Source organism: Geospiza fortis, unplaced genomic scaffold (genome assembly GCF_000277835.1).
Source record: "Geospiza fortis unplaced genomic scaffold, GeoFor_1.0 scaffold40, whole genome shotgun sequence".
NCBI classification, from domain to species: Eukaryota; Metazoa; Chordata; class Aves; order Passeriformes; family Thraupidae; genus Geospiza; species Geospiza fortis.
The window spans coordinates 25818881-25833248 of NW_005054297.1; the positions used below are offsets into that span (position 1 = coordinate 25818881).

General features: G+C 35.8%; 1 protein-coding gene across 4 annotated transcripts in view; it reads left to right on the top strand.

Annotated features, from left to right (window-relative positions):
• The window catches only part of MARCHF1 (membrane associated ring-CH-type finger 1), a 220953-nt gene that overhangs the window by 170602 nt on the left and 35983 nt on the right, over positions 1-14368 (top strand). For all 4 annotated transcript variants that reach the window (XM_031065313.1, XM_031065220.1, XM_031065267.1 and 1 more), the window contains one exon: positions 3461-3511. In XM_031065313.1, coding sequence (XP_030921173.1) covers positions 3461-3511 — 51 coding nt within the window. The remainder of the gene's footprint in view (positions 1-3460; positions 3512-14368) is intronic.

A 14368-nucleotide genomic window follows, 5' to 3' on the forward strand; every position in this document is an offset into this window, starting at 1 on the left:
TAATCTGGTTTGAAGATTAAGGAAATTGAATCTGATTTCCTTGATGCACAAAAATATGTATAAATATTGGAATATATATGTCTTTCGTTAAAACCTTTGGTTATGTCTTTCCTGTACTGTGCAGTGCTGTGGCCTCACCTTGAGTCCTGTGTGCAGTTTTGGGGACTGCAATATTAAAAAGATATTAAGGCATTAGAGAGTGTCCAAAGGAGAGCATCAAGGAGGGCAAAGGCCTTGAGGGGAAGCCATATGAGGAGTGGCTGAGGTCACTTGGTCTGTTCAGCCTGGAGGAGACTGAAGGGAGACCTCACTGCAGTTAGAACTTCCTCGTGAGGGAAGAAGGATGGGCAGGCACTGATCTCTGTGGTGACAGTGACAGGACCCAAGGGAATGGTGTGTCAGGAGACATTTAGGTTCAATATCAGGAAAAGGTTCCTCACCCAGAGGGTGGTTGGGCACTGGAACAGCTCCCCAGGGAAGTGGTCACAGCACCAAGCCTGACAGGGTTCAAGGAGTGTTTAGACAATGCTGTCAGGTTCATGGTGTGACTCTTGGGATATCCTGTGCAGGTCCAGGAGGTGGGCTTGATGATCTCTGTGGGTCCCTTCCAACTCAGCATATTCTATGTTTCGTTGTTAACTTTTAAAATGGAAATTAGTACAGAATCTGTGGAAAAAAAATCTTACTGTTTAACAAGCTTGTAGGGAAGCATTCTGCACTCCCTCTTCACTTAGTTATAACAAAAATCAATTATTCTTAACAATGTGAGTTCTTTGTAAACATAAATCATTGAAACAGAAGCACACAGATGCTCTTTAATGACACATTTCAAAAGTGATTTTGCCATAACTTTCCTATTCTGTTCTTTTGTTGTGTGAATAGTCGTGCAAGTTGAATAGGAACTTCAATGAGGAATTCTGTATTTGATTTATGTACTGTAATTTAGTGCAACACTTTTTGTTCTATTTATATTGTGTTTTCATGATAAATCACCTTGAAATGCCTGAAACTAGTAATGATGATTAAATTTATTTCTTTGTTTTTCCAAAAAAACTGTTGAGACAGCACTCTTTGTCTCAGTTTAGACGATTCAGTGTATGAGCAGTACTTTGCAGGCCGTGGATGCTGTGAATTTTCAGTTGGAGAGTCAGAATCTTGTATCCCAAGTGAAGGAGATAATGTGCCAGAGAGAAGAATGAATCATGTAAAAAACCTGGAGAGCTGTAGTCAAGAAACAGATTTTGAAAATGAATCTTGCATGATGGATTGTTGAAAAGAAAAGTTAGAGTTCCAGGGTTCACTATGCTGTCAGAAAATACAATGTATTTTTTAGTCCAAGGAATGGACAATAAAGGCTGCATGCTTTTAGTAGGGAGTTTCTCAGCTGTGATCCCTGTTCATAATTTCTAACCACAAAATGGGAACTAATTTCATGGGTACGTAACTTCTATTTTTTTGAGGTCAAAGCAGAGCTACTCTAAATGATGTACCCAGAATATCCGAAGTGTATTTTCTATGGATATAAAGGCAAACATTCAAAACTGTATATGTTTAATGTCATTGAGAAAGGATAAGCAATTATGAATTTATTACCAAAGCTACAGTGGATAATATACCACAGAAGTAATGTTTGAATCACAGGATATTTCAGGTCAGGAAGGATCATCTACTCCACATCCTTGTTCAAAGTGGGCCCAGCCTCAAGGACAAAATGTAAAAAATGAATGCATAACTTGAAGAATTTCTTTTTTCTAAATTGTTCTTAAAAAAAAAAAAAAGAGTGACAAACAAACCTGAAGGTTGTTAAGTCCTGAGATTTAGTTTCTCTGATAAAATAAAATGTAGAGTGCCATGTGGTCACGGAGCACAGCATTGGTTTTGATGACAAGTGTCCATTGTGCTACTTAGTGCTAGTGAAGATAAAGTAGAAAGAGAAATAATTCAGGATACTTATGTTTGCAGTCCAAAAAATATGATGGCACTGAGGGATGGAATAAAAACATAAGCCACGTAAAGTCTGGAGGAAGAAAGATACATAGGTATATGAAGCAAGCAGTTTTAAAACTATTTTTCATACGGATGTGCTTACTGAGGTTGAGAGCAAAGGGGCTTTTTTAGTACAAAAATGACAAATAAAAGTGGAGTTTTTTGTTCTAGATGTTTGCTGATGAGTTGCCTGATGTTTCTTTTTGGTCATTTTTTTGGTCTATACAAAACTGTTCTGTACCACAAAATATTGGGGAAGTGCTAATTTCTAGACTAGACACACATTAATTGAGGAGGAAATTTAGTCTTTGGTAGCTGATACCTTCTGTATTTTTCTGTAGTTTAATTGAATACGTGTTGAGGAGAGATGGGTCATAGTCAAGTTCAAAGCCTCTTGTGGACATGTGTGCACGTATGTGTTTGCATGATGCATGAATTGCAAATAAAGCTGCAGAAGTGAAAGCTCTGCTTTGGGTTTTGTCACCCCGTTCCTCCAAGCAGGTTATCTAACAGACTTACACACATGATACCTAGTTCAACTCCTTCTAGGTAAAAATCAGGCTTGATGAATGATGTGAATGTTTCACTTGAGCGTTTGAACCTACATCCTCAAGTGCTGAGAAAAATATTTTCATTATTCTCTTAAGATACACACATTTACTAAGGGGATGAGCCCTGTTTCTGAAATATGTTACCTTTTCAGTGTAAATGAAGCTGAATCAATTGCCAGGACAGTGTAAATACTGAAGAAATTTTTTAACCCCTTCTCCACTCCCTCCTTTGGATTGCTAGGAAAAAACCCCACAACAACCATGTGCTGTGGAATTGTAGCTCTTTGCCATACACTTTATTCATGCGCTTCAGCCTGCAGTGTTGGTTTGTGTGTGTTGTTTGCAGGAGTGAGAGGGGATGGAGGAGTAGATGTTAAACTGAACTGCATCTCTGCATGGTCACAATTTGTTTTTCTCAGAACATATCTGTCCAGGAAGTCATCTAGTACTGCTGATTTGCCTAGAGGATAAATTCTACTTTTTTTTTTTTTTTTTTTTTTTTTTTTTAGGGGGGGTTTATTTTGTGTTATTTTTTTTTTTTTTGAGCAGGAGTATATTCGGTGTAATTGGGAAGTCTTTGTCATTGAACATTTGTTTTCATACATAAGTACGAGTTTTCATGAGAAGCTCTGATGATTCCTTGAGCTTTGACTCAAAATGTTTTTTCTGAAAAACTCTAGTATAAACCAACAGTAATTAAATGCTAGCATTGACTTCTTACAAAACTTTAAAAAAACTTTTATTCATGTAATTTGCAAGACTATTGTGATGGTTTATTTATTGAACTTTCTTCCATTGTACAGTCAGTAGCCAAACTGAAGAAAAATAGAGGACGAGAACCACTATGCAGTCACAATCACAGAAAAGTTTAGGTAAAATCCAAATTACATAACTTTTTTTCATCTTTTAATTTTGTTTTATAGAATGACAAATCTCCAGGGCGTTCCACAAGTCGATCAAGTAATATTTCAAAGGTATGTGAAATCTATTTTCTTTTTCTGGAATTTAAAGAAAACTAGGTAATTAAATATAACACAGTACTTTGATCCATTATATTTGTTATGTAGTATTTTATTTATAAGAATCAGATTTTAAGTTTTGCTGCTGAACATTATGGTTACCCTGTAAACTCCATTATACAATTGGTCATTACTGTAAAATATGTAATAACAATACTAAGCAAATAAATATATGCACTTTTTTTCACCTCTTTTCCCCAAGTGTATAATGTTACCTTAGCACTTCAGCTTAAGACAAAATTACTATTTTTCTCCTCCTGCCCTACCCAAATAATAACAGGTGTAATATGCAAAGCTATAAATCTGTGTTCATTTCAGGCTGAATTCTGAATTCCTTTCACAGAGATATATGGTTTACTGAAGCCAGGACTTCACATCTAGATAATTTTTGTTTTTTAGGAAAGAGAAGGGAAACTTTATGAAAGGCAAAATGTGGTTTTTATTGAAGTTCTTTGGTTTCAACCCCCTTTTTCTGTATTTTTGGTTCAGATGTGGCTGAAATTTATGCTAAAAAGCCAGAATGTACAGGAGGCAAAAGATAAAAGTCAATTTTTTTTTTAATCTAGGCCTAAACATCTGCCATGTATAATCTTTGGTTCTAAATATTTTGCATTTAAGGCAAGCACAGTATCCTTAAACCTCTTCCCAAAATATTTTTGTCTTTGAGGCACCCGCTGCAAAACTTTTTTCTTCTCAGAGCATAAAACAAAAAAATGACAGCAAACCTCAACTGTGTTTTTAAGTTAAAATGCTAGTATCATGCTAGGTTCTGCTCTCTTATGTTTAGAAGGGAAAAAGAGGTCGAATACATCCAGCCTGCTGTAGGATATGGCTGAAACTCTTCTGGGCTTACTGCCTGTCCTTAGAAATCATATAGATATATACTTACAAACTCTATCACTGGGAATTGTATTAATTATTTTAATTATTATTTTTAAATGCATGCATCTAGCAATAGTTACTGTAAATCTATTATGAATTGATATTACTTTCTCTGCTTTTTTTTGAAGACAGGTGCATGGGTTGCACTGTGACAAAGCATAAATATATTCACTGACATGAGAAACGTGCCGGTGACTAACATTTATTTTGAAGGGATTTCTGCAGAAACCCATATAGTTGCTTATTAGAGAGGGATATTTGCACTGGTTTTAGTTGCAAGCTAAAATCCCAATTTTTCAGTAATGCACTTTATTTTTTTCTGATGTATAGCATCATGCATTGTTTTGGATCAATTTTTTTTTTTAGTGAAACTGCCTGCCAGTGAAGTTTTTCAAATGCTGAAAGACATTTGATTGGAATTCCAGTTTTGTTTGTTGTCTGACTTAAAATGCTTTTTTTCTAAAACAGGTTTTTATATATGTGTATATACATAGAAAAGCAGACACCTGACTTTGCAGGTTAATATTGCATGGCAGAAAGTGATAGTAAAAAATACTCCGCCTCAAAATAAGATTGAAAGCTTCTAGGCCAGATAAACTGCATGCCAAAGGCAAAATCTGTGTTCTGTGCAATGTCAGATCTTGCACACAACAAAAATTTCAATGGGCAGAAAAATTAGATAGTCTTTATGTAAAGCTATAAATTAGGGTCATCCAAACATTGTCTTTCACTGTTTTCATTTGCCTGTATGTGTAAGTTAAAAAGGGTCAAATGGAATTATATTTTAATTTGTGTATTCCACCCTTAGGTGGATGTAGAGCTCCTGCCCCAGAGCAGATACCACTGGATTTTGCACCAACCTATTTGTGAAATGAAATACAGCATAGATTCTGTAAATGCAGATTCATATTTCATAATGCTCTTAAATTGTTTATTTGGAGAGGACACCTGAGGTTTGCAGCGTGTGGTTGGGCAATTTTGCATGCTAGGTACATGAATTTTAAGTCTGAACTTTGTGGTGTTACAGATTAAACTGAATTGTTGAACACTGAAGATGTCTTCTCTAGTTATAATGAGAAGGAATGGTTTTGATTTGGTATTTTACAGCAGATACTGGTTAATATATTTCTATTCAGTCTAGAGACTTTACAGCCAAACATTCCCAAGATGGGTGGGTGTGTGTGTGTGGAAATCGACACCTAAATTTTACCATTCACTTTTGCTGTCTGTTGAGAGTGTAGAAGTTTAGCATGTTGCAAGGACTTTTCTTATTGCATGTAATTTTCTGGCAAGAATTTCAGTGACAGACTATTTAAGCCAAATGAAAGAAAAAAACTTAAAATATTTGACTGACAGCTGTGGCTCTCTTCAGTGAACAGCAACCTGGAACTTACTTCATTCACCTCAGCCTTTTATTTATTTATGTCAAGAAAACTGCCTTGGAACTCCAAAAGCAACTGCTTCTATTAGTTTTCTAATCAGAGACAATTAGGAAATGTATCAGTGTCTGATTTTTGCTGCACTTCTGGTAATAACCTAGATTTTTCCTGTGCAATCAATAAATAAATAAACAATCTTTTTGTGTTCTGCCCTACTAGCACTTAATTAGATTTGATTAATAATTTAATAACTAGATTATTAAGTCGTATTTTGGACTGATCAGTATTTCACATTATCTTGTACTGACAAAGTGTAGCCCTACTTAGTAGTTATGGCTTTCAAAACCTATCTACATAAAGAAACCTATACACATAACGGAAAATATGAAACATTTGGAAATGTGAGTTATGAACTGGCCTTGATGATTTTAAATTATTACTATATTTTTAAGCATTAGACTTTTTTTTTCTACCTATTTCCTATGTTGCTGGCAGCAGAAGGAAATTAATTATTCTTTTTAAGAGATAGTATTGTGCAATGTTCTGGATTTCAGAGTTGCTATTATCCTATCTGCATGTGTTAAAATCTAAGTAAATTAAAAACTTGACCTTGATCATTACCTATTTGCCATTGCTTAGTTTTCTGTGCACTGTAACTTCTTTCATTCAAATTCTTATGTGTTCCTAAATAGATGTATAATTTAAGAGGAAGGGTAGTCAGAGAAGGATCTGGTGGATTCATTGTCTTCTGTTGTGGTTAACCAGTGGAACAAATTTTGTGTCTGAGTTTCAGTCTGTAGACTTTATGCTCAATATGTACTTCTGAGGCTGCCTGGTTATGTTAAAATGCTTTCTGGAAGAAATGTTTCTAAAACACTGTAATTATCTTTCTGTATGTTAATTATGATTCAAGAGCTCATTAGAGAAGGATACTATCTCAGCAGCAAGATCTAAAATTCTCTGATGGGAACCTTGGGCTTATTTTTCAGGGCAGAGAAAATCAGGCTTGGAGCAAATTGCCTGAATTTTGATTTGCCTCAATTACTTCTCAAAAGCCTGGAGCAGGTGTTAGAACACTTCTTATTTACAAGTCTCTGAAGCTTCCATCTAATAAAACTCTGTCGAGTTATATCAGGAATTAAGGTGCTTGTTTTGGAATATTCTCTGTGATAATATTCACATGTCTAATTTAGAATATGAATAGCAATAGGGGAAAGAAAGAAGGAAATAATTGTTTTTACTCTATGTTAGCAATTTTTGATTTCTTGTGTGGGGTGGGGCTCCTCTCAATAAGATACAAATGAAAACCAAAAGGCACCAGGATGCCAATCTAGATGAAAAATTTATTGTTTCCAATGTATTGATTGTTGATTTGAATCACTCAGTTTGTGACTCTGAAATAAATTTCACAAACTGGGCATAAAATTCTGTAATATTTATATTATTTATAATAATAATAGTAATAGTATAACAGTAGTAAGTAATACAGTATTTATAATAGTTATAAATTACCATTTAATCTCTTCCATTAAAATTGAATAATCTTTTACATGGGTTTTGATATTCTCAAATATTTCATCCTCTCTCGGTATGAGGTGATTGTATGAAGAGTCCTGTATTGCAATTTGGATGGTTTACCCAGCTTGAAGCAGAACTCACTATTACACACTGTAAGTGTTTGTAATGGCCAAACATCACCCTGTCTAAGGCAGTGACACCAAGAGAGAGCACATAATATCTCCTGGTAAGTTTTATGGTAAAAAAAACCATAAAGGAACTTAAGTGTTCTTTTTAAAGAAGTTCTTACCACGGACTTTGTTTGCCAGAATGAGGATTGCAGCATTTTCAAGATAATCTGTTTCATGACTGAATCCTAAAGACCAGCTGTGTGACCCCTTGTGTTTTGCTACAGGCAGCTACAATGCTCCAAGCTGATCCATACTTCTTACTGTTCTTTGCCAATTTCATGCTAATCACAAGTGAAAATTCTCTTCCAGATTGGCAGTTTCTTTTTTTTAAAGGAACCACGAAGCTCCATCCCTTCTAGGTGTAGGTTCTAGATTATTGTAGTGATTAACTGAGGGAAAACTTAGGGCTTTCAGAAAAGAAAACAAATCAAGAAAAAAAAAGTCCTCGCACTTGTAAAGCATAAAATGTCAGCCTTCATAAATGCTTTTACAGTAGGTAATATGATGTATACAAAGCTGGCATTAAAATATGAGTATAAATGTTACATTAGTCATCAAATCATTCTTCTTGCTCATAAACAGAATCATTTTTATGAAAGCTGAAGACTAACCTAGCACTTAGCTCTCGTTTACTGAAAACAACAGTGCAAAGTAAACAAGTTAGTGAAAAATTTTCTTCATCAGAACAGAATTCATTTTGAACACAGAAAAAAAGCAGAAAACCAAAGGCTAGAAGTAAATCCATTGCATAGTAGCTGTTTCTGCACCTTTTAAAACTCCTAGATATGAATGTTTGATTTCTATGTATAGAGAATGCCTTGTGGTTTGTCCATACAGTTTATTCTTTGTTTACATTAAACTTAACAAAGGGCATGGCAGCAGAATATACCTACATCTGCCTGAAAATTGAACTGAATGAAATTGCATGCCTGTACGATGGTATTAAATACATGGGGACAACCAACAGAAAATAGTTCACATTGACCCATTCAGATAAAACTGCACATATATGTGTGGAATGTGTTGTGCCACAGTTTTTATGTTTTTATGCAAGCTCATTCAGTGTGTAATGCATATATGTAATTTTAGTTTCTGTTATCACGGAATTATCACAGTCCTATCCTGTGATAGCCAGTATCATTCAGAAGCAGCTTTGATTAGTTTTTAGGAAATGGAGCATGCAAGTTATTACATATGCTTATTATATATAATTAATTATTTCCATAATTATAAGTAGCAATTATGATCTGTAACATACCTGTTACATATATACTCTGGAAATCTTTGCATGGCATTTGTTTTTTCACCATGGCACTCGGAAGCACATTTCGTGTATTTGCCCTAAAAACAAATTCAGTTAAGCAAACTTCATTTCTACAGTGGTAAAAAATTAGGGAGGTCATGCAGTTTTACGCTTATTGCACTTCATAAAAATACAATGTCTCATATTTTTCACAATGCTGCATTCTCAGGGTTTCACTTCTTTCAGTTTAGTCATTTCAGTATCCTTACTATGGCTCTTTTGCTTGGGTACATTTAGGCTTCTCTCCTCCCTTAGGGCTGGAATAAATAGACATCAAATACACACCAGAATGTGGTTGTTCAAACATAAGAATGGTATCTTCACAGATGGGATTTTATCCAGTCTGTCTCCTGCACAGTCCACCAGGCACAAGGAGGAACATGGTGGGTGTGTGCACTCACATGCACATGTGAGAGCATGGCAGGAGTGTCATCTGAGTGAAAGCTGTTTAGGTTATAGGAATGTTTTGAGGGTTTCAGTCTTGCAGATAGAGGGATGTGTGAAAGCAGATGTCCTCTTTGGAATAGAAATTCTAAATGGTTCTCTGAGTACTGCCTACCTTTAGAAATAAAGTGCCGCAAAATCCAGTAACAAAGAAAATGCAGGTTTTGTGCTTCACCTTTCCTATAGGCTAAATTTCCATTTAGCTCCCTCTAGACAGTCAAAAGCTGCTGGTCTCATGGCTCTGCACCTTTTGTATAAAACCTGGCACATCCTTTCTTCCAATTACCTATTTTTTTTTAAGTATGAAGCATTTTTATCAAGAAAGTGATAGTGACTAGAAAGATGCATCCTTGAAGAGACTCATGAATGAAAAATACTGTGTGGCTATGATACAAAGACTTTTGCATGCTATAATCCATCTGATAATTCAAAGCTTAGTTAGCTGTGCTTCTATGCCTGTAGAAAAAAGTGGGGTTGTTAGTTGACCCTGTACCTTGAAACTAAAGATTAACATAGATTAGTAAGGCAGGAGAAAACAACTTAAACAAGCTGATTGAATTTACAAGTTAAAGCTGTAATTACTCATTTGCTTCATTTTTTAAATGATAGTATGGATTTGCCATTTGCAGTTTTGATTTTAGATTTCAAACCACTTTATAACATAATCATACTGACTTTTAAAGGTGCTGAATGGTGTTGTTTGGCAGAATCTGAAGGATTTTTCTGCTCCTTCCTTGTGTGTTACTTTTCCCTTAATTCCTTCTCTTCAGAGGCAGGTGAAAGGATGGGAAGGAGGAAAGGAGAGAAAGAAAAGGTTTAGAGAAGAATTGTGCAAGGAATAAATTACTGAAAAAGAAAATCTGTGAAAGATAATTTAACAGAGATTCAGTTACCAATTAATATGTAACAGTTGGTGTAAAGACATCAATCAGATTAAAGCAATTTTGAAATCTGAGCACAAAGCAAGACCTCTATAATGAAGAAACAAATAAAGAACAGAAAAACATAACAGCCAAACAAACCAAAACGCAGAAACCCCTGCTCCCAAACCCATGCACACAAATTTCAGTTGCCATCAAGATTGAGCTTGTAAAATAACACCCACCTTGGGTCACTTTCATCATGTTTTGGAACTTTTTAGACCTGAGGAGATGTCCTCATATAAGTTCATAAAGGTGGATGTTTCTGCAGAATGTTACGCTGTTTACAAAGCAGAAATTTTCAGGTTAAAATACACAGACTGGGTCTCCTGCTGAGCTTATAGCCAGACAAACTGCTCTGATCTTCTGAGGGATCCATTCCTTTGTGTGCTGTTTTTCAAACAGGATAGAGTTTCAGCTTTTTAACTATAATGGCTGGTGGGATCTGGAGTGCTCTGTGATGCATCGCTGCTACTAGAGCAAACTCAGCAGGAGAATAAAAGCATTAGACATGTTCCCTGTCTGCCCTATCACCCATCAATTGTCTGCAGCTTTCTTCTTCAGCAGTGTTCTAAGTTGACCAGCTTTTGGAAATCCCTCTGTTGAGAAGAGAGACAGGAGAGGATTCATTAGCCTTTCTGGTGATAGCTGTGAGACCATTTTATATAAGCTGTCCATTACATCATCTGGTTTTTCAATCTAAAGCTTCACTCCCTTACTATGTGATTCTTCGCTCTTCTGGAATCTGCTTTTACTCAGCTTTTCTGTTAAGCTGAAGCAGATCCCTTCTGTGTTCTCAGGAAGAGCACAACTTGACTCATGTTCTTGCACTAGTTTCAACATGCAGGTTAAGCAATAGATGGCCTCTAAGGACCTTTTTTCCCCCATTTTATTTTATTTTTTTTATTTTATTTATTTTATTTATGGAAACTTCTACCAGATCCTGAACACTTAAGTAAAGGTAGCCTTGATTTGAAATTCTTACTGTTTTCACCAGTTGTACTTATTTCTGTACCCCATTTCTGTCTTTGCTGGTTTTCTAACACAGACACATGTGTGTGACACTGAAGTTCCTTTTTGTTGGGTGATTATCATCTCACTTATCCTGAAAACTCTGTGTTTACCAGAATTCTGCTTGAAAAGCACGCTGCCAACATACCAAAAATAATTATGGATGAGTGCCCTGTCATGTCTGTTAATTGAATTGCAAATCCTTGACAAGAGAGTTCATCTAAACTGGCCGAGACAGCAGAAGGTGGTGACTGGGGAATCTCTCTCTCCTAACAATCTTTTTGAAATGCCAGACCTGATCAGCTGGAGTTGGCATTATTCCTTAGACCTCTTCATTGTGCTGATGGCATAGAGAAATGAGCTGCCTTGCATATAAATTAATTGACAGACAGCTTTATTTTGAATTACCACATTTAATTCTGCTACTGATGTAATTTGTTATGATAAAATTAGTAGTGCTTGTTTAGTTTTCCCATTCCAGTGAGCTGTACAATATACCTGTCTGAGGAAGACCTTCATTCAAGGAATACTATTTTAAAAAACCCTGTTATTCAGCCTCCCAGGTGGAATTGGAGTCCTCAGCATCAGTCTGATCCCTTTATTCACTAAATACAGTATCTCAAAATATTCAGTGTGCTGTATAGCAAAATAGCAATGGGATGGCAATTACAGCAGTAAGATCTGTCTGCTTGAGACTGTTTCCAACATCTGCTGCATATGCATTCCCAAAAAAGCTGGACTGATAAGATGTGAGCAGAATATATTCAAATTATCATGTTCTGGTTTGTCAGATATGCCTTGAAAATACACAATTTTCTCTGTAAACACACTACCCTTTATGCCCCTTTAGATATCTTTGCCTCTCAGACTGAATTTAAGAGATATTATGATTTAAATTTTTAAAATTAGTTTGGGATGTATGGCTTTTAAAAGAGATGGAAAAGAGGGAATATTGCCAAAAGAATTGGGGCAAACCTAGAGGCAGTGCTGGTAGCAGAAAGCAGATACAGTTACTGCTGCCAGAACAGGGTAGGATGAAAAAGTAAAGGGGTTTGAGCATAGAGGTCTGGACTAGACATCCAACTGAGTTGAAATTTACAGGGTCTTAAAAACAGCTCATCTAGCTGTGAATTATTAAATTAATTTGACATGTGGTAGCAAGGACAGACCTGACATTAGCAGGTCCTTCCACTCCTATTTCATTTACAAAGACTGGACCTATTTACAAAATAAGGGCCTCCATTTCCTGTGAGGGACACAAATCAACATCAGAAAATTAATATCAGAAGCATTAACCTTTTTGGTTTTAGAATTTGCTCCATCAGTTCATTTTTTTTTCATGAAAACACTTTTAAGATTCATCTGGACGGGGTGTGAAGGGCAATGTTGTCTACACTGTACTTTTGCCAAGAAAGGTTAGAATGGGTGATCTTTGAGGTTCTATCCAACCTGGAATTCTATGAATCTATGATTTTAAAATGAAAAGCTAATTTAATGTAGATAAATGCATATAAATTTAGGTAATGTAGATTAAAAATTGTGTTACAAAGTTGTAGAAATTTAATTAATTATATTTTACCACAGGTAAGAATCTGAATTATCTTGTATATAACTTGTCATGCTTTGTTTTTGAAGACTTAAATGGTGCATTGGCTTTTGGCCTGCCAGTTGTCATGTTTGCTCCAATAGGGCTTAGACAAATAAGCAAAAAGCATTCATTTTGTAAAAGATATTTATGTAAATTGGTTTTGAACAAAATAAACTTTCCTATGAGTTATGTACAACTAAACATAGCATCATGCCTACACAGGGGAACTAGAAAGTAAATTTGACTGAGCAGGGCTGAAACAGTCCAGACCTCTTGACAGCTGAAAGTGAAATGTAAGATTTAAGTAGTCAAGCTGATAATGTAATTTTTATTTTAAAATAATTAGATTTCTGCGGGTCTGCAGTTCCAAATCGTAAGTGTAAAAGCTTTTCAAGGAGCTTGTTTGGTTTTTGGCTTTATTTCAGCTCTCTTAAGAACTGTCTAGCTGGCTTCCTGCTTTAATAGCTGCTGAAAGTTTCTTGAACTTGTGCAGACCTACTGGATGGTTGCTGGGCCGGCTTAGCCAATCTCCTTATCCCTTCAAAGGGTACTGCTTGTGGCAAGGTGATGTAAAAATTCCTTTTACTGCATGGAGTTGACCCGACCACCATTTAAGACCAGGCCAAACCCCTGTAGCACAGAGATCCCAAAAGAAGCAATGGTAACAGTCCTGGAGCTGTGAGGGGAAAAAAGAAATGAGCTCGTCATGAGGCATGAATTCAGGATTCCACACTCAACTCTGGGGCTGGGTTTCTTCAGCAGTCTTTCCACTGGGGCTTAGTCTGGAGGAATGTTTCTTCGTGCAGCAGCATGTAACCCAATAATGTTATTGGTGCTGGTGTCTGCATCTTTCCTCATTAAGTAGCTTAAGACATGCCTAATTACCTAAAGCTAATCTCAGAGGCTGAGATGGAAGGAGATTATATACCCAACCATGCATCTAACATATGTTTCCAATATGTGTGTAAGAAACACTCATACTCTGTCCCAAAGCATATAATTGAAATATTGCTTTTGTAGAAAAGGAGATATGGAATACAATTTCTCTCACACATGCTTGTCCTTTTCTTCCAGCATGACACTGCATGTATACACACTAATGTTCCTCCTTTGATGGTGAATCTAGACATGGCAAAAACGTACAACACAAGGATTGTGTCAATTTATCAATTTAATTGCTCATTTTGGCTTAGTTGTTGTATCTCTGATTTTCATTCGTAGAACTAGAAGTAAAGAATTAGTAATATTGGTGGTTTTGGTGTACTTTTGTGATATTAATCAACAGGTTAAAATGGTTACTTGAATTCCAGGAGCTAGAAGAATGTTTTCATGCAAAAGCACTATTCTTAAGTCTTAGCTGGTACCCATATAAAAGCAAAAATCCACATGGGGTGACTGATGTTTCCAAAAGATGTATGCATTAAATAGAATGGATATTGACAACCTCGGCTAAAAGTGAAGTGTTGGCAGGTGCTTTCTGTTTATAGTTATTTTGCTTGTACTACTAATTTTCCAACAACTTTTTAACACCACAAAAATGTCTGCGGAAGTTGAGCTAGAAATAATTTCAATTATCTGACTGAATTTGCTTTGCTAG